Source organism: Scomber scombrus, chromosome 1, assembly GCF_963691925.1.
Source record: "Scomber scombrus chromosome 1, fScoSco1.1, whole genome shotgun sequence".
NCBI lineage: Eukaryota > Metazoa > Chordata > Actinopteri > Scombriformes > Scombridae > Scomber > Scomber scombrus.
Window position 1 is genome coordinate 19,419,392 of NC_084970.1, and position 24,688 is coordinate 19,444,079.

Below are 24,688 nucleotides of genomic sequence, written 5' to 3' on the forward strand. Positions count from 1 at the left end.
GGTAGTGCTGAGGCTGGAGTAGCCACCATTTTGCATGTCTAGTGTGTTCCTCCCTCCATTGCTAATAGAGACGATTCCAGTCATTTTCTGGCATCATTACGGCTAGTAAGTATATCCTAAGAATACTATGTCGGCAGAGATAAATGAAAATGGCGTGACGTTTGAATAATCGTCAGTGGTTTGTGTTGTATCTGCGTTGACAAGTGTCACTGTGGTAGGAAGTCGCAGCCCTCAGCACCGGGGTTGTGCCTGTCAGCAGCTAAGGTAGCATAGCTTCATATATGGCTAGCTACCTGCTGGGCTAGGGATGTGAAGCTCAGTAGCTATGTATTGTCCTCTAACTCGTTATCATCGTGACACCTTAAAACTCAAAGCTACATTCGTGTTTTCGTCTATCTAACATTCACCTTGTAGTGATGATAGTATTAGGATTAGGCAGCGTTAACAGGGAAACATACGAGCTACAGAGGACTTGCTAGCTTGATAATCCAAATGCTTTAAGAAGGCCTAAACTGCATCATGTCCTGATCAATCGGCGAGCAGGTTCAGGTGTCATGCCCGAGCCTGTAATGGCCTCTCGTTTCAGTTCGACAGTATCCTTCTCTAATGCTGTTTATATAAACCACTCATTTAATGAAATATAATATCAGCCAGCTGCTGCTGTGTTGGCATCTTAATATGTTGCCCTTTCTATGCAAATACTAGTGTGTAGTAGTGTTAGCTCGCTGTTAGCTGACTTTTGCTAGGTGAAATTCGCCTTAGTAAGTAACATTAGACATTTGACGTTTGGCTCCAAGTTTAGTAATGATGTCAGACTTTCCTCACATGTGACAGGTTGTGTATATTTCAGTTGCAAATTAAGGTTATATTTGGATAACCAAGGGAGCTAACGATAGCTAGCTCAGTGTGTTAGTGTTAAGGACGTGGACTTTTTTTTGTTCCAGTTGCTGAAGTTAATTATGTGGTGTTGACAGCGTGAAATTAAAAGGAATTGACATTATATTATTATTGACATAATAGTGCGCTATGTGGGCAAAAGCGGTCATCAGATAACAAATTGTGGGTTAATGTTAAAGAAGTCAGAAGTAGGAAGTGGCAAATAAGTGTGACGTACAGTATGGGTGACTCCCGTATAAACCTTTTTCAGATTCCTTTTTTGTAGCTGCAGGTACATGTGTAAAATTAAAGAACTGCCATTTCTTAATCCCACGTTGGGTGTGTGCACTTCCCACTGTCAAGGTTCCCTCTGTTATGAAATAATGCAGTTTGATAACTTCAAGATTGCATGATGTTAAGCTTTAAACAAGACAGCAATGACCTTAATGAAACCACTCAACCTTTAGCTTCTTGCTGGCAGTGAAGCAGTGACTTACTTTATGGCTTACTTAAGCATGAAGTAGAGCTTTATTTTTAAGTAGGGTGAGTTGTTATTAATCACACAGTATAGCAACCCACTCCACTGTGTCTACAGCTCAGTCTCCCATACATTGTAAACTGAAACCCCTCCAGGGTTTGTCTGAAGCACAGCAAAAACAATAAACCTGTTCTCACGTAAACCGAGCTATCAGAAGAGTAGCAAGATACCTCAATGATATGGAATATCTGTGGTTTAATTCTCTGCATTATTATAGATTGTTGCACTCTATATAGACAATTCGCTTAGTAGTATGTAGAGAGCATCGCCACTGTCTTGGTAACACATCTTTCTGGCACAGTGGCTCCTAAATTTTTTATTTATTCATTACTACCTCACAGTAGCAGCTGGGTCACGAAAGTCAGGGGCAGAGAAAGTACTGTAGTAACGAGCCTTGCCTGTTACAAAATTAGGATTGGTTGCCCTGCGAGCTTTGCCTGCTGGCTGGTTTGCATCCTAGCAAAGTAAAATAAATAACTATTTGACTAAGTTAACCTACACAACGCATTGGAAGCAACAACTGTGGCCTAGGAGCAAAGAAAAGTTGAAGATTGCTTGGGATAAGGTATTAACACTTGTCTACAAACACTCAGTTCATCATTGGACCTCCTTGAAGGCAACTTCAATTGTTGGTTTGACATCTGTTTAGCTGGCTCGGCTATTAATTAAGATCATTGCCAGTTAGTTAGAATTTAGCTCTGTATTGGCTCTTTGCAGACTCTGTTGACCGCTACACTTTGAACATGTAATAAAGTAAACATTTCAAGTAATTTCATATGCATTTATAGTGTCCCACAGATTGAGATTTATATGTAGTAACGGACCTTTGTGGGAGGTGGAATGGCTGCAAACCGTGTTGTTTTCACAAGCTGACTAACATTTGCACATGAACGTAACAGTCTGACAGACACTTCAATCTGTAGTAGTAGTCTGCAGCCCAACATAGACGTGTGAAAAGAAGACATTGTGAATTCAAAGATCTGTTAAACTGTAAAAGTGCAGGCAACTCTATTTAAAATTGTGTGTGTGTATATATATATATATATATATATATATATATATATATATATATATATATATATATATATATATATGAGACACTGGTCATAATATTTTGAATGTCAAATAAGTTTCATGTTGTCTACTAAAATACGGAATTCAACATTTGACTGTGTCCGTAGGAGGCAGCCAAGCAGGATATAAATGTAAAACATGAACTATCTAACAACAGTGATTTTGTTTTATTTGTACTCTTGCGTATTTGCACTTCCTTGTAGTGTAATTTGGTGATACTGTCACTTATTTGTAGCAATGCAAAGCTGATCTCTTAGAGTCTGTGATACAAGAAGGAAAGGGTGTTCTGCTTGGACAGTATTTCATTTATAACCTGTGAGTGCTTAGCTGCGCAGACAGAAAATAAAGAGACAAAGTGCAGGTTACAACATCCTGGCAAATTGAGTAGGGAAAATGCTTCTCCCCAGTGGTGACTCTGTATATTTGTCATCTGGGAGCTGTATAACAATCTTTATGTCTAATTTAGCTGTGCAGCCTTTCCCCAGAAAAGAAGGTAGCAGTGAATTTCACATTTCTACTTTCAATCATCTAATGTAAAACCATTTAGATCTGTGTTTTATCTCTTTATGCTTCCAGTATGATGTCTCAGTCTCGACAGGTTGACTGCTCCCTGTGGTAAAAGGGAGGTGTGGCGAGTTTTTTGCTTGTTGCTGGTTGTCAGGCTCTGAAAGCTAATCTAGGTTGCCAGTCCAAATCTCATGAGATGAAAAGCTTGTTATGAACATTTAAGAATACATGTAAAGTACTCCCATATTGAAAAGGTGTGTCAATGATATTAAATATTACATAATCTTAATCAAAACATCAGTCTAGCTCATCATTTTGTATCAAAATATCTTTTGAGGGAGGGAATTTGTTTTTGCGTGATTCCTCATTCATGTTAGTGATGGTTGGATGATGCTCGCTTAGTTGTGTCAGATTACATGATTTTTTCCAAATGACCCACAGTCACATTTTTAGGGGTTTGGAGATATTTGAAGGTGCATCATGAAACCCGCAATTCTACATCAGTGGAAAACTCTTAACTTTGACTACAGAGCAAAACTTTCCCTTTTTCCTTTTTCTAGTAATGCTCAGTAAAGCTAACCTTGGAGAGTTCACATTGACTGTTGCTGCCCAACTAGGTTTAGCAGTGAAAATATTGGTAATAGTGAGGGGCGTAGCAGCACGCAGAATTCACAGTTCAGTATTTCCTTCGGTTTTGCTCTTTTTTATTGAAAAATGTAAACATCCAACAGTGGACCATTGGCCAAAACTATTACTGAAACAGTTGAGTTGTGCTACAGTGGAGAAAAAAAACCCTTTTAGTTTCCTGCTAGGAGTCAGTACAGCTGCCGACAGCAGTTTTATGTTTTATGTATCTAACTGTCTAGTAGTAGTTGAAACTAGCTCCACCTCCAGCAGGTACAACAGTAACATGCTGCTTGTTCACAGATGCTTCAATATTAATAATCTAATGATGTCATATACTATTTATATATTATATGAGTTTAAAGCCACGCTAAAAGTCCATGTCTTGTGTGTTTGATTGTGTTTGGTCTCTGTTGTGTTTTATTTAAGCTTAAACTGTAACTGGTATGCTGTCTTGGCCAGGTCTGACTCAGAAGAGAGATTTCAATCTCAAGGGACTTCCTGGTTAAATAAAATAAAAAAAATTACTGACACTGACCAAACCAGTACTTTTACTGTCATACTTTTTAACTGCATTTTTATCTCTCAGAACTGGTTCTTACGAAATGCCGCCTGACACCATCAAAAATCACGTTTTCATCGTTATCTTCACTCAAAGGTGGAATGAATAGCCGACCGTCATAGAGCGGGGATGACAGTCACATAGGGGAGGGGGATGGGGAGACACAGTATTGTTTCACTACGGAGATAACGGACTGCAGTGACACTACAGGTTAACCGGACTACCTCGGCTAAGATGGCTAGCATAAACCATGGCTGTATGATAAGGGCTAGATATCAAACTGCAATAAGAATTGCTGGGCTGATACGTTCCCCTAAATTTTTTTTACCAGCTTCTGTGTTGTGCTGCCCACTGAATACGCCCCACCCACGAGCTCCCACTTGGACCATACACTTTACATTGTGATGATGTCATGGATATTTAAATTGCTTTTCTTGGCATGAGGAAGGTCTTACGAATACAAAACCGCCATGGATCAAATATTAATAATAAGAAGAGTCTTAATTGACCTTGTTTGCAGTTTGAGGGGTCATGTCAAAAGTTTTACAGACCGCTCTTTTGCAGTGGTGGTCTATGGGGTATTTTTCGTATATTTCATAATATCTGTACTGCAATGGTTTGGGATGAATGCACAAACCGTTACACCCATAGTACCAGTAGTAACAGTAATGAAGAGTAAAAAATCAAGTTTTCTTTGACTGTAAGAACGTTCTGCTGTTCTGTAAGAATGAGGAAATGTAATTAAATCAGCTCTCAGTAGAGGCTGAATTTACCTTATTTTAATGTGTACTCTGCATATTTGATTATAAGCACAGCTTTAAGGTATAATGCCCAGGTGAGGGAGCACCATTTCACAATGCTGTACTGTACCAAACCAAGTTGCTGCCAGTAATTATCTGCTCAACACTAGGTCCATTCAGCTCAGGTAATATAAATGGTGTTAAGACGGACAGTAGATCTTTTGCTTTATTAAAGTGACGCCTTGACTGACCACCCTTCCTATTCCACTTTAGTTACAGTCAATTCTTATATTCTCTACAAATCAACACCTTATGCAACAAAGGTTGTCTTCATTCCCTCTGTGTCTAGATCCTTATTTCCCTCAGCAGACTGGCATAGTTTCAAAGAATTTCATTTGATCTTGTCAGCAATAGTCAATGATAAAAGAAAGGGAGTTTTTCCTCTGAAGCCATTTAGATAAAAGATATTACATCCATAGGTCAGTTATGCCCAAGAGAGAGTTAACGTTTATGTTAATTTAAAGCTCATTCAGCACCAGTCTCTTTAATCTATGAATGCTCAGGCAATTTTCAGAGTTGGAGTGGATCTGGAGTTGGTTTTCCATGTAAGGCACTCTGGCAATAATCCAGCTCAGGATCTTGTAAGATTTCCATAAGTCTTAATGCAGGGCTGTAGTGAAAAATAGTAGCAACATTACTGGATAAGTCAAATGCTTACTACATTTCTTGAGGCATGACAGCTTAACAGAGTCACGAGACGATGCTGTGTCTGGGGATGCATACATATAGTCTCACCTTAGTTACTGCCATAGAAAACCATAGTGGAAAAGAGCAAAAACCTAATAAAGCTTGTTTATGACAGAAATATAGCCAGATGGGATCAATCCATCCCACTCATCTATTAAAATACATTTAAAAATCCATTACTCAGGCAGCTTGTGTCAAAATTCACAGCACATCTTCTGTGTTGTAATTATTGTCTAGGAAAAATGCATAATCTACCGTGTAGTGTGATAACCTAAATCCTCTACCTTGCTTGGATAACAAAACCGAGCAGTGCTACTGGTTCCATTTGTGAAAGGGCCTTTAGGATAAAGTGTGACTTCTAACTGTCTTTCTGAAACCAGCCAGCAGCTGCCTTTGTAGACAAGCTTTTATAAAGTACTCATCAATGCAGTCTCACATTAAGAAGAATTACATTATTCATGAGATTCGTTGTGTATCAGGACAATGTCATCTACTAGTTTTTCACATCAGACAATTTTTTTTTTTTAAGGTTTCTGCTCTGTCCAAATGCACTGTAATTCTGTCTCCCAAACATCCACTTTAGCACTAGGTAGTTAGATGGAGAAAATGGATTTGCTCTGCAAGTAATTACCATACTTTCTGTTGCTTTAGCAGCTAAATTATGTACTACATGCTACTAGATAAAAGACAGAATTTACCTCTTTCTTAGTAGAGGAGCCATCATTAATAACTTTGCAGTTTGTTTTTAGAAGTGAAAGTGGGATGATGGATTGTGTAGATATGTGTGGTCAGTATTGAAGTGAAACAGCCACATGCCAGAATCTACATTCACATTACATTTTCATCATACAACTGTGACTATCTTGTTCTTCCCCATAAAGTGTGCTATATCGCCTCCTACTTTTCATGAGATCTTAATTATAGCTGTGGTTTGTCAAAACTAGTTTGGCTTCTTAACCGATCATTTTCATTTTATAGAAGAGTTTGTTCATCTTAAATTCTGTGAATCACCTCGCCTGTCTTGCCTATTTTGAAGAGACAAACACAATAACGGTTGGCTCTGTTTGGGGTTTTTTGGTAAATGGTAATATTTTGGGTGTTGGCGCATATAAACACAGGAGAATTTATGCTCACAACTAAGCATGCACTCCTTATAAATATTTAAACCTCTTCCTGTGGCTTAAAGCTTGTGTGCTCAGACGCTTCTCCACAAGGGAATGAAATTTCACCTGCCATTCTCCTTTCCCTCTGCACTTCTAATACTCTTAAAGAAATGCAAATGTTATAGTCATCTATTTGCAGCAGCCTCTTTCAGTCAAACATTCAATAGTCTGTTTACCTCCACATAGCCTGAGTGCAGTCTTTCTTTCTGGATGATTTCAGTATGTTTACATGCACACATGAAACCAGGTTAATGGGAGAAACTGGGTTAAGGCTGGAGATCAGAGGTTGTGTTTACAGGCTGACATATGTGAAGGTTATGTGTATATGTTATGTAAGATGCTGTAGCGTGAAGAGCTTTTTATTTCTTCCCTCAACTGTAATTTCATTACAAGTGTACACTACACATCTGTTTTAGGGTGGTCTAGTACCAACCTGTTTGTATTTTTTTGTTTTCCAGAGAATGCCAGCTCCGATTAGACTGCGGGAGCTGATCCGGACTATCCGGACAGCACGGACCCAGGCAGAGGAGCGTGAGATGATCCAGAAAGAGTGTGCTGCTATCCGCTCGTCCTTCAGAGAGGAAGACAATACATACCGTTGCAGAAATGTGGCAAAGCTACTTTATATGCACATGTTGGGCTACCCAGCACATTTTGGGCAGGTAAGTTGTGTGCGGGCTGTTAGAGGATGATTGTGACGGCAAAATGAACAGAGGCTTTTCAGATTCCCAATAATGTTATTAGTACAAATCTCATACCCTCAGACAGCTTTTTAACATGATGACTTGTTTTGCAGCTGGAGTGCCTGAAGTTGATTGCGTCCCAGAAATTCACTGATAAACGAATAGGTTATTTGGGAGCTATGCTGCTGTTGGACGAGAGGCAGGACGTCCACCTACTAATGACAAATTGCATTAAGAAGTAAGTCGGGGGGACAGAGCCTCACTGTATATATTTGATATTCTGTTGTAAAATCTTATTTTGCATTAACTTTTCTCATCAATGCTCCTTACTAAAAGTTTCCTCTTCATACTATAACTGTTTCTCATTCCCATATGTATTGTTACATATAAAGTTCTGTCTTGTTTGTATACTTGTTTTTCTGTGGCTAACTCATCTGTATTGTCCCACCACAGTGACTTGAATCACAGCACACAGTACGTCCAGGGGCTGGCATTGTGCACTTTGGGCTGCATGGGTTCCTCAGAAATGTGCCGTGACCTGGCTGGAGAGGTAGAGAAGCTGCTCAAAACATCCAACTCCTACTTGAGGAAAAAAGTAAGTGTTATTGTTGCAACGTTTATATAAACCTTATGATATTTATATGACAATTGTTCCAGTTGAACAGCTATTGTTATAATTAACCTTTTAAATTTAAACAATCAAATAAATTCTAAGAATATTTGAAAGAACAAATGTTTTTGGTTGAATGAAATGCATCCTAAAGTGAAGAACTGTGTTAAACATTGGACCGTTTGTTCACTGTGTGTATCATATCTAAATATTTGTTGACAGGCGGCGTTGTGTGCAGTTCATGTCATCAGGAAGGTCCCAGAACTTATGGAAATGTTCCTTCCAGCCACAAAAAACCTGCTGAGCGAGAAGAACCATGGTGAGTGTAAACGGTTTATCAGGATGCAGTTTCTGGCTTGTGAGGAAGGGTGCTTGTCCTAAACAAATGCAGACTTTGTCCTATATCCTTCCACTCAGTGTGCTTTGCTCAGAACAGCTGGGCAGCTCGTGTCCTCTAAGTGGTGTCCTCTGCAGAGGAGAGTTGAATTAATGAGGCTGTCATAAACTCTGTGGCGTGTGTGTCCCCCCCTAAAAGAAATGTCACAGGCAAACATTTGATTTTGATAGTTTGGCACTGAATAATCTATACTGTGTATGGAGAATGGCAATAAGATCCATAAATATGCAAACTTGAAGATGCAAATTGATAGTAAAAAATCTTGAGTTTTATCTTTTACCAAAAAACAATACAATATCAAATGCACTGTGTTGACAAGTCAAATGGATGCAAGCTCATATTCCTGTCAGAATACTTAATAATGTGATAGGTAACTACTACGACTGTTTGCCTCACAATGGTTGATACAGAGTTGTAAAATCCTCTCTGGTGGTTATAAACCGCTGTACAGTGTTTTGGCCATGGTATGCCTTCAAACTCATGGATTTATTAATCAGACTGGCTCTCCTGAATTGTATTTCACTGAATCATCTGCACCTTAAGAAATAGCGCTCACCAACAATTGTCCCTTGCATGTTTTCTTATCTTATCTTACACTAACCCTCTTCTTTTTTTTTTTTTTCTTTTCATGCTGTGTGATGATAAAATGAGTGATCCATCGTCTGAAAGACTATGCTGACACCATTTATTTTCTGACAGCATTTGTGTCCTGGTTGTATTGAATTCAGACAACTTTACATTGTTGCTCTTTTTTTTTTTTATTAACACAGCACTGGTTTAGGTGTCTGAATGCCCTGTAACAAAGTACACAAACATCTGTCAATCTATTACTTCAAAACAAATAACCCTCACCTGGTCTGTTCCCTCAGGCGTTCTCCATACATCAGTTGTCCTCCTCACTGAGATGTGTGAAAGAAGTCCTGACATGCTGGCCCACTTCAGAAAGGTAAAAACACACTCTTACCTCAAGGACCTTTTGAAGAAATTTGCATTTGTCTTGAGCTCATGTCACATTTCATTCTCCCTTTGCGCACACATTTCCTTTTGGTACAGCTAAGCTAGACAAACACATTAAACTTTATGAGGCTTGGATTTGGATTGTGCTACAAGTTTGCTGTACATTCAAAGAATGTCTGTCTTTTATCTCCTACCGCTGTCTGTTTCTCTTGTATTTCACCTGCTGCTGTACCTCTCCTCCTCTAGGTGTAACAAAAGTGTGCCAGAGGCACCACCCATCATGTTCATGATCTAAACATTATTTTGAGCTTTCTGAAAGTGAATGATTTCCAGTTTCCCCTCCCTAACATCTACCTCATATTTTTTCTGTCATTTGTCTTTGTTACAATTCCTGCATTGTGTTAGAATGAGAAGGTAAGAGTACATTCTGATATCATAGCTGGTGCATGCTGTAAATAGTAATCACTCCTCACAGTCACCTCAGATGTAACCAAATTTGTGTCAAGTAACGTCATGTTGTTTTGTTTTTTAAATATATAATTTTAATTTATTTAACTTGTATGGTGATCATTACTATGTCAGTGTTTTGAATATTGCAAAAATGGTTTTGCTCCATTTGTCAGACTCATTTCTCACGATTCCTTTTGAATATCATTATTTACCTAACTCATTTGATCACGGTTTATTTACATGCAGTCGGGTGGGTATATTTTCACATGATTGCCACAGGTGTTGTCACCAGGAACAGATGATTCCCACTGTTTATGTGTCATTGTTAGAGGGTAGCTTATTTTCTATGTCAGTAACTGTCTGTGGAGATGTGGTTTTCCATCTTCAACAAAAGTTAAAAGACCCATTTGGCAAAAATAATGCTACGATGTCACGTTAAGACAAAGAGAAGATCAAAGGTTTATATTTCTTTTTGTTTCTTCGAGGAACACTCTGGCATTGTGGGTTAGTTGTTTGTCGTCATACCCACAGTTAGAAGACAAGATTTATATCAATTTGATCCCTACTGTGCGTTCTGTAAAATGATAGGTCTGGAATGAGTTTAGTCTTGCCAGAAAGAGCAGGAAGGAAACAGAAACAAAAGTGAAAAAATACACCTTCTAACAACTCCAAAGCTGTTCTTTTTTTTTTTTTTTTTACATGTCGTATCTTGTAAGTCAGCATGCTGGTCACTAATACATCCTGAGAGTTTCCAAGAACTTTGCTATCAGTTTTCTCTGCTGCTAGTCTTTGTGCGAAGGTAGCCTGAACTTCCCAGACCTATATCCATACTGACTGCAAGAAATTAAAATTGTGCCAATTTTCCCTTTTAACTCTGGAAAGACGGCAAACTGTTTCCCAAAACTCTTAACTGTTTTAGAAGAAAGGGAGAGATTGGGAGATTGAAATGATAAATTGTAAATTGTTGTATAAATGAATTAACTTCTAGAATTGAATCAAACTCTAGTCTTGAATGGACATCTGATTATTTTGCCATTTGTTCACCAAAGTGTGTATGACGATTCTATAATTCTCTCAAAGCCAAATGTTTGTAATCAAATATTTTTGTAAAAAAAAAAAAAAGATAATTCAATCACCTAAGTTTTAACCATATTACTCTACCTGAATAATAATGTGTTAATCCTTATCATTTTACTCTCGTCATGAATTTGACTGGCTGGCTACCAATATAAATGAGAAATGATGAGATTTAAAAGTGAATGAAATATGTAAGAAAAAGAATGTTTGACGGATCAACTCAAAATATTGTGACACCTCTTTTTTCTTGTCTTTTATTGTTGGTCTTTTTGTAGCTGGTTCCACAGTTGGTGAGAATCCTGAAGAACCTAATCATGTCTGGATACTCTCCTGAGCATGATGTGTCAGGCATAAGCGACCCGTTCCTGCAGGTGAATCTCCCCCTCGCTTATATAAAGTGCCCTGTAACTGTGGATTTTCATTTGGCATGATGATTATGCTGTTCGACAACTGTTACCAGAACTTAAAATATAGGCATCAGTTTCACTTTAACAGAAATGGCATGGGGAACAGGAGATATGTAAAAGTGCTGTGCTGAATATACAGTATCAGTCAAAAGTCTGGACATGTTTTCTCATTCAAGGGAATGGGAAGGTGTGTTTAAACCTTTAACTGGTACTGTAGTTGTTGCAAAATTTTAATTGAGCAGGGATTTAGAGGCTGGGATTACAAACGAATGAAACACGGAAAGGCGCACCTACAGCTAGAGCAGACTTTGTTGTTGCTGTGGAAAATGAATGACAGTTGATACCAGAATTCACCTGCAGGTATCAATTAAGCACATCACATTTATTATGTAGATTTACAGGACTGTTTCTTTCTATTTATTAGGTGCGGATATTGAGACTACTGCGAATTTTAGGAAAGAGTGATGATGACTCCAGTGAAGCGATGAATGACATTCTTGCACAGGTTGGAATTAAGCATTAATACTAACTTCACCCAGAGACTTTTAGATTGAGTGGTATTTTGGCTAATGTGTGGCATTCGTACTTGCAGGTTGCAACAAACACAGAGACAAGTAAAAACGTAGGCAATGCAATCCTGTACGAGACTGTACTGACTATAATGGACATCAAGTCTGAGAGTGGACTGAGGGTGAGCGAATTAATTTTAAAGAAATACATTGTAAGAGTGATGTTGTTGGGTTTTTTTCCATCCTAAATGCATTTTCTGTTATAGGTCTTGGCCATCAACATACTAGGTCGCTTCCTCCTTAACAATGACAAAAATATAAGGTCATTTAATAATTTACAGTTCTAAAGATCTCAAACACTTTTGGCAGATTAAAAATGTACTCATTAATGTTTTTATTAAACTCACCATATTAAACCATTCCAGATATGTGGCATTGACATCTCTACTAAAGACAGTACAGACAGACCACAATGCAGTGCAGAGGCATCGGAGCACCATTGTGGACTGTTTAAAAGACCTGGATGTGTCCATCAAGAGGTGAGAGACAGGGATTTATAGTGCTTTTTGCATACATTGCATTCAATTTGAATATAAGTTTCCTTTTATATAGTCTGGTTCTTTCAGTTGTTTATCTGCTTCTGATTGCTGTGTAGACGTGCAATGGAGCTAAGCTTCGCCCTGGTGAACGGCAACAACATTAGAGGAATGATGAAAGAGCTGCTCTACTTCCTGGACTCCTGTGACCCGGAATTTAAAGCAGACTGCGCATCTGGAGTCTTCCTAGCTGCAGAGAAGTATGACACTGACACACAGACTTTCCTACATATTACAACTGTACTCAGCTGTACTCGATTGTCAGTTTTGATCCTGTGGTCCTTCACATCATAACCTTATTATGGTCAAGAGTATAAAACCAACCTTCTCCTTTTCATTTTCTTTTGATGTGCTTCAGAAAAAGAACAGAAAAATAAAGGTTGATAGAGCTTGTTAGAATGAATGTAATTGAGTATAACTTAGGTAAGATATGTGTAGACTGAATGTCAGTAATGTCTGAAGAGGGAAGAAAATCAATTTGTGTTAAAGAATACAGTATACAAGAGACTGAAATTCATCCAATCAAGCCAGGATGGCTAACATTATAAGAGATGCTGTGTGATGATAAAATGAGTGATCCATCGTCTGAAAGACACCATTATGACACCATTTATTTTCTGACAGCATTTGTGTCCTGGTTGTATTGAATTCAGACAACTTTACATGTTCTTCCTCCTCCAGTCCTCAATCAGTAACATCAATATATAATCTGTTACAGGTATGCTCCTTCGAAAAGATGGCATATAGACACCGTCATGAGAGTCCTGACAACAGTATGTATATTACAAAACACTCCAGTGCCTCTAATTTCTGATTATTGGTTGTTTTTATTCTCAGAGGTCTCAGAGACCATGATAATAGCAGAAGTACTTCCTGGTGTGTTATAAATGATAAACTCATCAATTCTGGTAACAGACTTTTCCAGCCAACTAGTTAGTTTTACTGTTAACCTACTCACTGACATCTGTGCTCATCCTTACAGGCAGGGAGTTATGTGCGAGACGATTCTGTTCCCAACCTCATCCAGCTCATCACCAACAGTGTGGAGATGCATGCCTACACAGTACAGAGACTTTACAAAGCCCTGCTGGATGACATCTCACAGGTCAGAGCAGTTCCAGTTTGGTCATGATTACATCTCTGAATCATGACGACATAGATTTCATTATTGAATGTACTTGTATTGAATGATTTGTGTTTCTCTGTGTTCCGTAGCAACCTCTGGTCCAGGTGGCGTCCTGGTGCATAGGAGAGTATGGAGACCTGCTTGTATCTGGACAGTGTGAGGAGGAGGAGCCCATCCAGGTACACCTGGAAGAAACCCAAGCACACACAATAGTGAAAGCCATGCAGTGCACAAATCTCAAACTTGAAGGAAATGCCTGGTCATCAGAGGTTGATGTGCCTTTCATTCATTCTTTCTGAATTAAGGTGACTGAAGATGAAGTTCTGGATGTGCTGGAAGGCCTTCTGGTGTCCAATCTGTCCGCCCCTGTAACTCGGGGTTACTCTCTGACTGCCATCATGAAGCTGTCTACTCGCTTCAGCAGCGTTAAGTGAGTAATGGCCTTTTACACCCAGGATTTTAAACTTTGTTTAAAACATTATAAGAGATGCTGTGTGATGATAAAATGAGTGATCCATCGTCTGAAAGACTATGCTGACACCATTTATTTTCTGACAGCATTTGTGTCCTGGTTGTATTTAATTCAGACAACTTTACATGTTCTTCCTCCTCCAGTTTGTTTAAGCTTTGCAAACATGTGCATGCCAAGATGATGATCATTAAACATAAATTCTTCTTTTCCTTTGTTTTAGCCGAATCAAGAAGGTGGTTTCGATATATGGCAGCAGCATCGATGTGGAGCTGCAGCAGAGAGCTGTGGAGTACAATGCGCTTTTCAAGAAATACGACCACATGAGGTGAGTCAACATCTTCCAGAATTTGCCATCACATCCATCACGACTACATTGTACCAGTGAGTAAAGCAGAAAAAATGCTTCAGTGTTTGAGTTTGGCCTGTCTTGTGTGCCCCTCTTTATCCTTTGCTTGTTCCCCCACTTTAGGCCAGCTCTCCTGGAGCGAATGCCTATTATGGAGAAAACCGCCACCAATGGTCCCACAGAGATTGTGCAGACCAATGGAGAGACAGAACCCTCTGTTGTGGAACCCAAACATCCACCCCCTGTCACCCAGCCAGCCAATCAGGTGAGGGCAGTTTTAATGATTTAATTAAGAAGGAATTAAAGGACATACAGTCTTTGAATTCATTAACTACTTAACCACCCTCTCCGACGCCGAATTATGTTGTCTTGGATGATATAGGGCCCTATTTTAACAATGTATAGCGTGTGGCGCAAGTGCCTATGGGGTGTGTCCAAATCCACTTTTGCTATTTTAACGGCGTAAAAATGGTCAATGCGCCAGGCGCATGGTCCAAAAGGGTTGGACTTAAGTCCCCTCATTATTCATAAGTGTGTTTTGGGCGTAACACGCAGTAAAACAATCAGAGGGTCATCTTCCATTCCCTTTTAAAAGCCAGGAGCGCTGTCACTTTGGTGGATTGCTATCATAACGGCGCATTTGCCAAACAATGCGTTTCAAGAATAAAACCTGAGTTACTTTTGCTGAAAATAAAGTTATAACTGACCAGTCTAATGAGTGTAGGTGTGTGTGGTTATACTGTAGCAGCCTGGTGTCATCAGCTGATTTAATAAACAGTGAGCGGCTGTGCGTAATGGCACTGTGCTCTGTGCAGCATTTCAGAGGCTGCACATTTATCAGTCCTACAGTATAAACAGCTGTGGATAACACACTGTAAGAATCACCCACATTCATTCTCATTGAATCTGTTATTTTTACAATTAATTAAATCTGATAAATATTATGACTAACCAATATGACATATTTTTTAATATGTTGATGTAATACTTTTATTTCTATTTGTTTGTATGTTTGTGTCCTGCTGCCTGTCCCTGTGTGTGTAACAGGCAGAGTGTACATTCATTGTGTACCCGCCTATTAAAATCTTGATTATGCGCCCCTTAAAATAACAGTGAAATATGTGCCAGTGACTTCAGACCGGGGTTTTTTTGTCAGTGGCGCAGTTGCTTTCCTCTGCCTCAAAATAGCAACACGCCACCAATGCACCTGACCACACCCAATTTTGAGACCAAAACGCCTATGGGCGCACACACCGGTGCAAGTGCATTTGTTATTTAGACAACGCGGGTGCAGGGCGACAAAAATAACAACTGTGTCGTCTGAAACTAACAAATACACATGCATCGCGCCCGCCATACCGCTGTGCGCCGACCGCAAGATGGAACCCATAGACATATTGTAATGATTTTAAAGGGAGGTGGCTGAATTTTTTAAATATAGTATTATTGCTATTTTAATCTGGTGTACATATAGATTTTTATCGTTTTTGTGTTGTCCTTGTCCTCTAGGCCAATTGTTTATTAGACCTGCTGGGTGGTAATGATGTGGTACCAGTAATCCAGACCACAATGCCCACCAAGCCAGCCTCAGCTGGAGGAGAGCTGCTGGATCTGCTGGGTGACCTCTCACTAAGCGGTAGGATGTTTTGTATGAAGCTCATAACTCCCTCTAGAGCAAAGCAAGGACCTGATATGAATCTGCCTTTGCCACCATAATGAGAATGTGTTGTCCAATCTGTGTCTGCTCCTGTTCAGCAGTAAAATAGTGCTCACACTGCCTGCTTTTATGTTAAAAAAAAGAAGAAAAGTAATCATGTGTTACCATTACTTTCATTTGGTAGATATTGGTAGTGTCCTCTTGCCAGTTGCACCAGAAACTGTATTTTAATCAATTGTAGCAATAGTTTAATGTTACAGTAGAATCTTGTAAAGGTACTCCATTTTGTTCATCCTGTTGAATCTCCAGTATCAACATTGTAGCAACCACTTTTAATAAGGTGAAAGTATTTACTATCATGTTTATCCCATAGAATGATACAAGGTTTGGAACATGGTTTTGCTGACAAAGACAAGATGTGCTAAGTTGGTAGCAGTTTGTCAGGAATGCTGCAGTATCAACCCAAGCTCGCCATAAATGACAAATCAACTTGTCTGTCATAACACACATATGGACAAGGACACATATGGAAGCCATTTACAATATTTTATAATGCTGTGTCTGTGTCCTCCTAAACCCTGGTGTGTTGCTTTCCCCTTCCCAGGCGGTCCAGCCCCTGCTCCTGCTCCCTCTGTGCCCACTTCCCAACCCTCTTTCCTCCTGGATGGCCTCTCCTCACAGCCCTTGTTTAATGACATTGCATCTGCAGGTGAGAGGGTGTTGTTCCTGTTGACCATCCACTCCCAAATGTAGTTTGTGGTATCATCCTTATGTCTTAAAGTACTTGGTTGTTACCAAGAGGCATTCCATGAAATGGTAGTTATCCTATGTCTAAATCTTGTGCCCTGATATCTCCGCATAGGTATTCCTCCTATGACGGCATACAACAAGAACGGTCTGAAAATCGACTTCACATTTGAGAGAGCTAACCCCAATCCAAACGTTGCAGTCATCACCATCCATGCTTCCAACTCAACAGAGGCAGATATGACAGACTTTGTTTTTCAGGCTGCAGTACCAAAGGTAAGAAAGTACAATCTAGCACCAGCTGTTAGTGACCAATCCCAAAACACTCAGTGGATAATGGTTTTCATTACTGGTTGAGTTAGCTGTGTAATGAGTGGGCTAAATTTTGCACATCTTAAAAATGATTTTCTTCCTATCATTATCTAATAATGGTAACAGCTAGCACTGTACACTGAACATTTAATCTAGAATGCCATCATATGTGTGAGATGTACATTTTGGATCTGTAGCTTGAAAACACTACAAATATGTCAGCCAGACTGTACTGTTTATGATCTTATTTGAATACATTAGCTTAAATAAGACAAAAATATAAATATATTATTTCACCTGGTTGCTTTGCAAGTCCCACCTTTGTCAATGGCGCCACCTTGAGTCAATGTTTGACTAGACAAGAATATATATATGAGTCATAGATTTGAGTGTTGTAGAGACTCAATTGCCCTGATTGATCAAGCAACAAAAATCATGTTTGAATGACATTCATTATATACATTTGTCTAAAAGTGCAACTGAGTTGTTTGAACATTCATCAGTTTTAGTTTGCACCCAATCGATGAAAGCATCCCTATTTTTATACTTCTGTAATGACCCCGTTTCTCCATTTATCATTTACATTTTTCATCTAATGGAGTGTCTTTTTTATCTGTTTATTAGACATTCCAGCTGCAGCTCCTCTCCCCTAGCAGTAATGTTGTCCCAGCACTCAACCAGGGAACGGTCACACAGGTAATCAGAGTCCTCAACCCACAGAAGGTGAGTTTGTCCACCACAAATTGTTTGATCACCTTTTTTGCTCAAAGTTTGCCCTGTGCAGACTTAAATCACTTACTCTTTTATAAACCTAATAATCCTCACAACATTTCAGCAACAGCTACGAATGAGGATCAAGCTGACGTACACCCTCAAAGGCTCACCTGTGCAAGACCTGGCTGAGGTCAATAACTTCCCCCCTCAGTCCTGGCAGTGATGAGCTGCTTCTGTTGCTCTTAAAAAGCCCCACCAATGGAACTATGAAAACGATTTTTCTTTCGCCTCCCTCCTTTCTTCCAACGGATCCCCCTGTGACGTCACTGCAGACCGCTGCCCTCGAGTTGCATGGGAAACAGCAGAGCATCTAACACAGGAGAAAATACAGATGTTAAGAAGACCCTACTGACTATTGACATCACCAGAATAATTGGGAAAACATATCAATCAATGAACTTTGTCTTTTCGTTCTTAATTGGTTTCATGATCTCTTTTCTTAGTTCTACTATTTTTCCACACACCCTCCGCCCAGCACCATCACCGCCCACAGAAGCACATACGCACAGCAGTCACTGTGGCACACTCCACCTCTTAAGTCACTGTAGAGAAAAAAAGTGTTGCCCACTATGAGCACTGCGGTAAACTATAGTTTTATTTTAATTTCTAATTAAACTAACACACTTTGCTCAGTTGATATTTATGATTGGCTTTGCATTACATTTTTATATGAAGGCCTGGGCGTTCAGTCCTGTGATGGCAGCAGAAAAAGCTTTGAAAGGTCTATTTAGTGCATTCATAAACTTCTCCTAGAATACCTATTTGTGACCCTCCACATCATGAGTGATATGACTTGTCAGAGTTGTATTCATTTTGAATTACATTAATTTGCTTAAAGCATGTTTGAGCATTGCAAGGATCACAATCACATCTTGACTCAAGTTCACAGGGGATTTTCTGGCTCTGGTAGTAGGCCTATGTATCCTATGTTTCTATGGGAAGAAAAAGAAGATTCAAGCATCAACAGATCCACAATGCCCAGTTTGATAACACGTGGCTAGTTTCAAAGAATGTCCTCAGATTTTTCCCCTCACAGCTCTCCTAAAATTATCTCATCTGTAGCTTTAGTTTTTGATCTGTATAATAAATTCAACAGTAAATTGCTTTGAGTAGTTTGAGGATGTTCATAGATTCACTAGGATGGATATAATCCAGGCCTGAAATTTATCTGAAGCCAACTTGATTGCATTTGTGTTGGAGATCTGCGTTTAAACCTTTCCTGCATCTGTGTCTTCACAGTCTAGCTTGCAATCTAGATACATTTGAGATTTGTTTAACCTGGTTGAACCTAGTCACCATGCACATACATGTAAATGAAGCTTGTTATGAATGTAGTTACATGCACTGAATGCTTTTTTTTGTTTGTTTCTTCCCTCAAGTCTTCTTTTTTCATGGCTATCTTCTTTGGTGGAGATGACCATCTTATTGGCACTATTTTTTGTGAAAGTATGTTTTATTTCTGCAGTAAATTGACTTAATTATTTATGCCTGATATCAAAGTGATGTGCCTTTCTGACTTAGCTAGATAAAATCCCCTGAACTATTGAGTTCTGTATGAGCTTCGTTTGTCAGTCTGCTTGTGTGCTGATCGAGTTTTAAATCTGAGAGAAACGGTCCTGATGGATTTGAAATGGTATATCACTTCTTTTGATTAGTTTTAAATTTTCACTTCTGTATTTCATAACGAGTTCATAATCAATCACCAACTTGTACCGGCTTTCCTGGATGTCCACAGCAAAGTCTTTTGTTATTTTTGACAAAAACACAAATTATAGCTACATGATCCTGATTGTCTCGTTCCCTATGTTGTGTTACAGACTTTCCTTTATTACAAAAATGCCCTGAAATGCTTGTTACTCATAACAGGTCCTAAAACGAAGCAAATCTCAAAGATTATGGCAGCTAATATGTGTAACCTTTCCATAAGCTGGCATCAAGGTTTAATGTGTTTTTAAAGAGTATAAATGTTCTACGAAAGTGAAGTATCATTAAGATTTCCCCCCTGTCAACAAACATTGAAGTGTGAGTGTGGATCACGTGGTGAGGTACTGGGACGGGCTGCTCTGTGGTGACTGTTGGTATGATTTCTCGGCTCTCGCCTTCTCTAAATCAGAAGTCTGACCATGCTGTCGGGGACAGTAACCTTAATACCTCACAATATTCTCTCTTTCTGTTAACTTTCAGTGGCAGTAGATCGACAGCTTGATTTAGTCACAAATTGCAATCAAGGGGAGCATCTGCATGAACGAAACTAATGCTAGTTTGTACATCTCATTACTTACCAAGCTTAGCAGCCCTGCAATGCTGTGTTGAGATCCTCAGATGTTCAATCAGGCTGTATACTTCTTTTCACTATGCTTCACTATCTAACTTCTGTGACCAAATCAGAGTGACTATTAGCTTTGGAAATATTTTTGAGCTATGATATGTGTATATGGAGAAGATTATTTCAGTTTAATGTTTTTTCTGTTGTTGACAAATGCTATATTGGCTTTTTTTCTGTACATATTGAGGGCTTTTACAATTTTGTCTCTTGTACTATCTTTCATCCTTTTTTTAGATACCATTTTCTAAAAAAATCCAATTATTCACAATGTATATTGTCTAAATAGATCTAGTCAGCATCAGTCTTTAAAGACTTCCCTGTATCACCACTCATTGTAAAAGTATATGATCTGCTGCCTGTACATTGTATATAGTTGTAAAACAAACAAAAGCTGATCAAATTAAATAAAACCCACATGAAGACTTAAAAGATTAGCTAGGACGTTTAATTGTATGCATATATGTACAAAAAAAAACAATCTTAAAAAGGATGCAATTGAGCTGCATTTGATTTACTATTCATACTTCATTCATGATTGGATGTGTCATCTATTACTTCTTTTACAAAGATAGTTGGTAAGTCAGCAGGCTACTCGTTGGGGTTCCTTTTAGATGTTGAAATAAGGGTTGAATCGGTCTTAAAACATCTGAATGATGTACTTTACTACTGAGAAACCTAAGCACAGCGCTGCACAGCGGCAGAAGTGGCACCTTGCTTCACCTGCTTTCTTGCCCCTCAAACGCCTCGTGTCATGCCCCCCCCCCCCCCCCCCCCCCCGCCGAGCAGAGCAAGTTTATTGTCAAGATGTAACCCTTCCCTCTGGCCTTATGTGTGGTTTAGTGTCCTGCACTCTTGATTATTGACTATATTAAATTCTGTTCAACCTACAAATCAATTTGTGAAATGATGCCCCTTGATATTGGTGTGTTTGCTGATTTTTGTCTGCCATGTATCTTGTTGCTTAAGAGGAATCATATCTTAACAAAACAAGGCTAACACTAATACTCCATCAAGGAAGCTTGTTAACTTTCCCCATTATGGCCAGTTGGTAAAAATCAGAATAGATTTGTATCAGGATAAGAGCTGATACATGTTTTTATCGGAGCAGTTGTGTCCTTCATTGGGTGTGAACAATACAGGGCATTCTTTTGCCTGCCTCTCCTTACTTTCTTTGCCCTTATTGCTGATGCTATTTGCCCATGCATGGCACACCTTCCGGCTTTCTTGTTTGGTTCAGGTCCTCTTCTGTTTGGGGTTCCTAAGTGAAAGATGGGGCTGTAACTCATCATGTCATACTGATCTGAGCCCTCACTCTTTAAAATTGAACTTCACATGGCAGTTAATCATTGCAGGATATGATGGATAGCAATGGATAGCTTATATGACTTTGCGTGCATACAAGTGCTGCTTTACCAATCCAAACACAAACCTGGGACGAGTGTGTGCTACAAGCTAATAACCACATGGGGGAGCTGTGCAAAGCGGAAGGCTGACGGGATGGGAAAGGAAGTGTCATACATCTATTCCTGAATGTTTTCGTTGATGTTGTTTGTAATGTCTTATTCAACCAGTATGTACCCTTGTTAATCACATTTGATCAGTTCTTTCGATGATACCGTAATTCATGCAGTTTTAAATGTACAAAATGGAAATGAACCCAACATAAGTGCTTTGGACACTGTAACTTAAAAAGAAAGAAAAGAAACAGCGGTGTGATCAGCGTTTGAAGTGATAGTATGTGTGTGTGTGTGTGTGTGAGAGAGAGAGAGAGAGAGAGAGAGAGAGAGAGACTGATAGAGAGAGAAAATATTAATGCTTGAGAGAGTGATGGTGTGCAACATGTCTTTTATTTAGATAGGACATGATTTTTGGCTGCAATTTCAACTTTCAGCTTCTGAGCTGCATGTGAAAGCCAGTGTAAATAATGTCATTTCTACTCTTGACCTGAGACTTTTTTGAAATGCAAGCAAAATACAAATTATAAATCTGTCACACCACCTTCATGGGTCAGTACTAACATATACAATAGGAATTTGTTCGGATAGTGCTCACAATACAGTTAATGTTTTTAAGAGGTTGATGAAAGTGCACATCAGTCATTTGGATTAATTGGATATTTGATTTATCTTTTCTTTTTTTTAACTATGTCGAAGTGAATTCAGTGTGGAAAATGCTTGGCAAAAATAGCTTCTGGATTACCGCCATGTTCACTTTCCCTGTTGAATTAAAGAAAAAAGAAAAAAAACACCCATTGTTTTCTAAAAACAAACTTTATTTGTAACTCCCCCAGGCCAGTCCTGACTGTAAAACAATGTGGTATCTGATTTTTGGGGGGAGGGTGGAGGCATGAGGTTCACTTTTTCCAGTCATGTTTGTCATGTCGAACTGAATCCAGTTCCATGGCTTCAAGGTGAGTGTGAATATCAGACTGAAAGTATAAAATGATGATTAAAGATGAGAAGTTGTAAACTATTAAATGGGATATTTTCAATTCATGCTGTGTATTCTTGTCTTTGGGTTGGAGAAAATGATCAAGCGAATAAAAAGTCAAATAAAAATCTAGTTGAACTATGGTAGTTTCTTTTTTTTCTTTTGGTTTGAGGTGTGATGCAACAGTCTGACCTATTGGAAAATGATAGGAGATGTGACAACATACACTGAGACAATATCAATTTACCATTTATACCAATATAGTAATAGACCTTTGAGAACAAGGCTGCAAATCAATGAACAGGACATATTTATGCTCACAATCATGGATTTTTATATGGTTTTTGCAGCATTGTGATGAAGTACCTCGACCTTGCTGGTTTTCAATTTCCTGCATTAATCACAAAGTTACAGATACAGACATAAATTGTATCTGTTGACTACCAAAAGCTCAATTCCGTGAAAGACTATCACACAAATTTGGTTTAGGAAAACAGTCACTTCCAATGCTTTAATCTGTTTTCAGTTTATCATCGATTGATCATGAAATGTTAGTCCATCAGGGAGTAAATTCAAACATGAACAACAACAAATGAACAACTTGCAACCAGGCAGCTGCTTTTATTCAGCATCCAATAATGTCACTAGAGTGTAGAAGACCCCTTTAGCAATCAATCCTTATTCACTTTATTGTGTAATCTATACAGAGGATGAGTGGGACCCTATGAAGAGTTATTAAGTGAGTTAAAATAGACCTTTTTCACAGTCATCCTGTCATGTCACAGGAGGAAAAGCATAGGCTAAATTCCATTTAGCTGCTTGAGTTTCAGGGTCCTGGTCTTTCACATGGTGGTTCACTGTTAGACTGTCTTGGCTTACTGTTTTTCCTACAGTGACAAGTCAAGACATTTGCTGTTAAAGGGCCCATTCTTTAAAGGCTGAAGATTCATAAAGAAGGTGAATTATGAGCAGGTGCGTAGTTGAAATTCCTTGGCACTCAATTTATACTACATTGTTTATACTACTACTTCACTACTTTGTGGACCTTTTCCAGTTACAGTACACATTACATACAGTGACAGTCAAAAACTCCCCACCAGGAGGCCTTGGAGCAAATGAGCTGTGGTGCCATTATTCAGCCCATCCCAGCCCCTGTAGTTTGAGATTATTTGTTTACACACAAATTATTTTAGAAATATACACAAACATAAGCATATGAACTGAAATGTTAACGGTAGCTAGATTTTGACAAAGAGCCCCTCTACAAAACAAGGTATGTGCAGGGGTCACCTTCGGACTCCTACCACTTGAGTTTATTTTGTGTTTTTTGGGCCAAGGACAGTTAGTGCTTGAATCAGTTGTTAGTCCACCTTTGATGCTCCCCTGATATACTCTCTACAGATCCACTGCATTTCTTTTGGATGTCTTCAGTAGATGTTCCTCCTAAACTATTAACTCTTAGAGCTCAACAGGAAAATGAACTCTCAATAGCAATCGCCCAACATAATTTGGGCTGGTTTGTACCCATACTGATTATAATTTACTTTATGGACCCAGGTGTGTATGTGCTCCAAAGGTACATTTCATTCCTAATTAGAATCATTATAAATCTATATTTCTGTTTATTTGAGCTGAAGAATTAAAAAATTGCCAAAAAATATGGTTTAATTTTAGCTCCAACATTTCACCTTAAGTAGCCTACATTTATAAGCTACATTTTCAAAACTCTAAACCACAACATTAAATATTAGGGAAATATTATATTCCAATAAACTTTATTCATTAGGCTATATTTAAGATGTAAAAAAAAAAAAAAGGCTTTATAGATGGCGAATAAAACATATAGTAGCTTAAGCTTAATAGATCAGCTAAAGCAGCCATTAATAATAATAACTTTTATTTTGCCAGGTTGTGAAAATCTGGTCATAAAATCATAAATAAAGTGCCACAAGTTTTTGACTTTCTAATAAGCCACCAAGTT

The 24,688-nt window shown here is 38.7% G+C and overlaps 1 protein-coding gene across 2 annotated transcripts; it reads left to right on the plus strand.

Annotated features, from left to right (window-relative positions):
• Positions 1 to 4: 4 nt before the first annotated feature.
• On the plus strand, positions 5 to 21,982 carry ap1g1 (adaptor related protein complex 1 subunit gamma 1). 2 transcript variants are annotated; one of them, XM_062422649.1, is made up of 23 exons: positions 5 to 105; positions 7,290 to 7,493; positions 7,628 to 7,752; positions 7,968 to 8,109; positions 8,347 to 8,443; positions 9,391 to 9,467; positions 11,281 to 11,376; positions 11,837 to 11,917; positions 12,005 to 12,103; positions 12,188 to 12,243; positions 12,347 to 12,460; positions 12,577 to 12,717; positions 13,236 to 13,290; positions 13,500 to 13,622; positions 13,733 to 13,822; positions 13,949 to 14,073; positions 14,336 to 14,440; positions 14,585 to 14,726; positions 15,971 to 16,097; positions 16,723 to 16,827; positions 16,981 to 17,141; positions 17,802 to 17,900; positions 18,013 to 21,982. In XM_062422649.1, exons 2-23 carry the CDS (start codon positions 7,293 to 7,295, stop codon positions 18,112 to 18,114), a joined length of 2,463 nt encoding a protein of 820 aa, XP_062278633.1. In that variant the 5' UTR covers positions 5 to 105; positions 7,290 to 7,292; the 3' UTR covers positions 18,115 to 21,982. The 2 variants fall into 2 exon arrangements, with proteins under 2 accessions (XP_062278633.1, XP_062278641.1); XM_062422657.1 differs by having other exon boundaries at positions 18,019 to 21,982.
• Positions 21,983 to 24,688: the final 2,706 nt, after the last annotated feature.

Bases quoted from the DNA above. Each gene is read 5' to 3' on its own strand.
- ap1g1 (XM_062422649.1), top strand. From the start codon at position 7,293: ATGCCAGCTCCGATTAGACTGCGGGAGCTGATCCGGACTATCCGGACA. The intron at 12,718-13,235 runs GTATGACACTGA...AATCTGTTACAG, and splicing joins GTCTTCCTAGCTGCAGAGAA to GTATGCTCCTTCGAAAAGAT. The intron at 13,291-13,499 runs GTATGTATATTA...TCATCCTTACAG, and splicing joins TCATGAGAGTCCTGACAACA to GCAGGGAGTTATGTGCGAGA.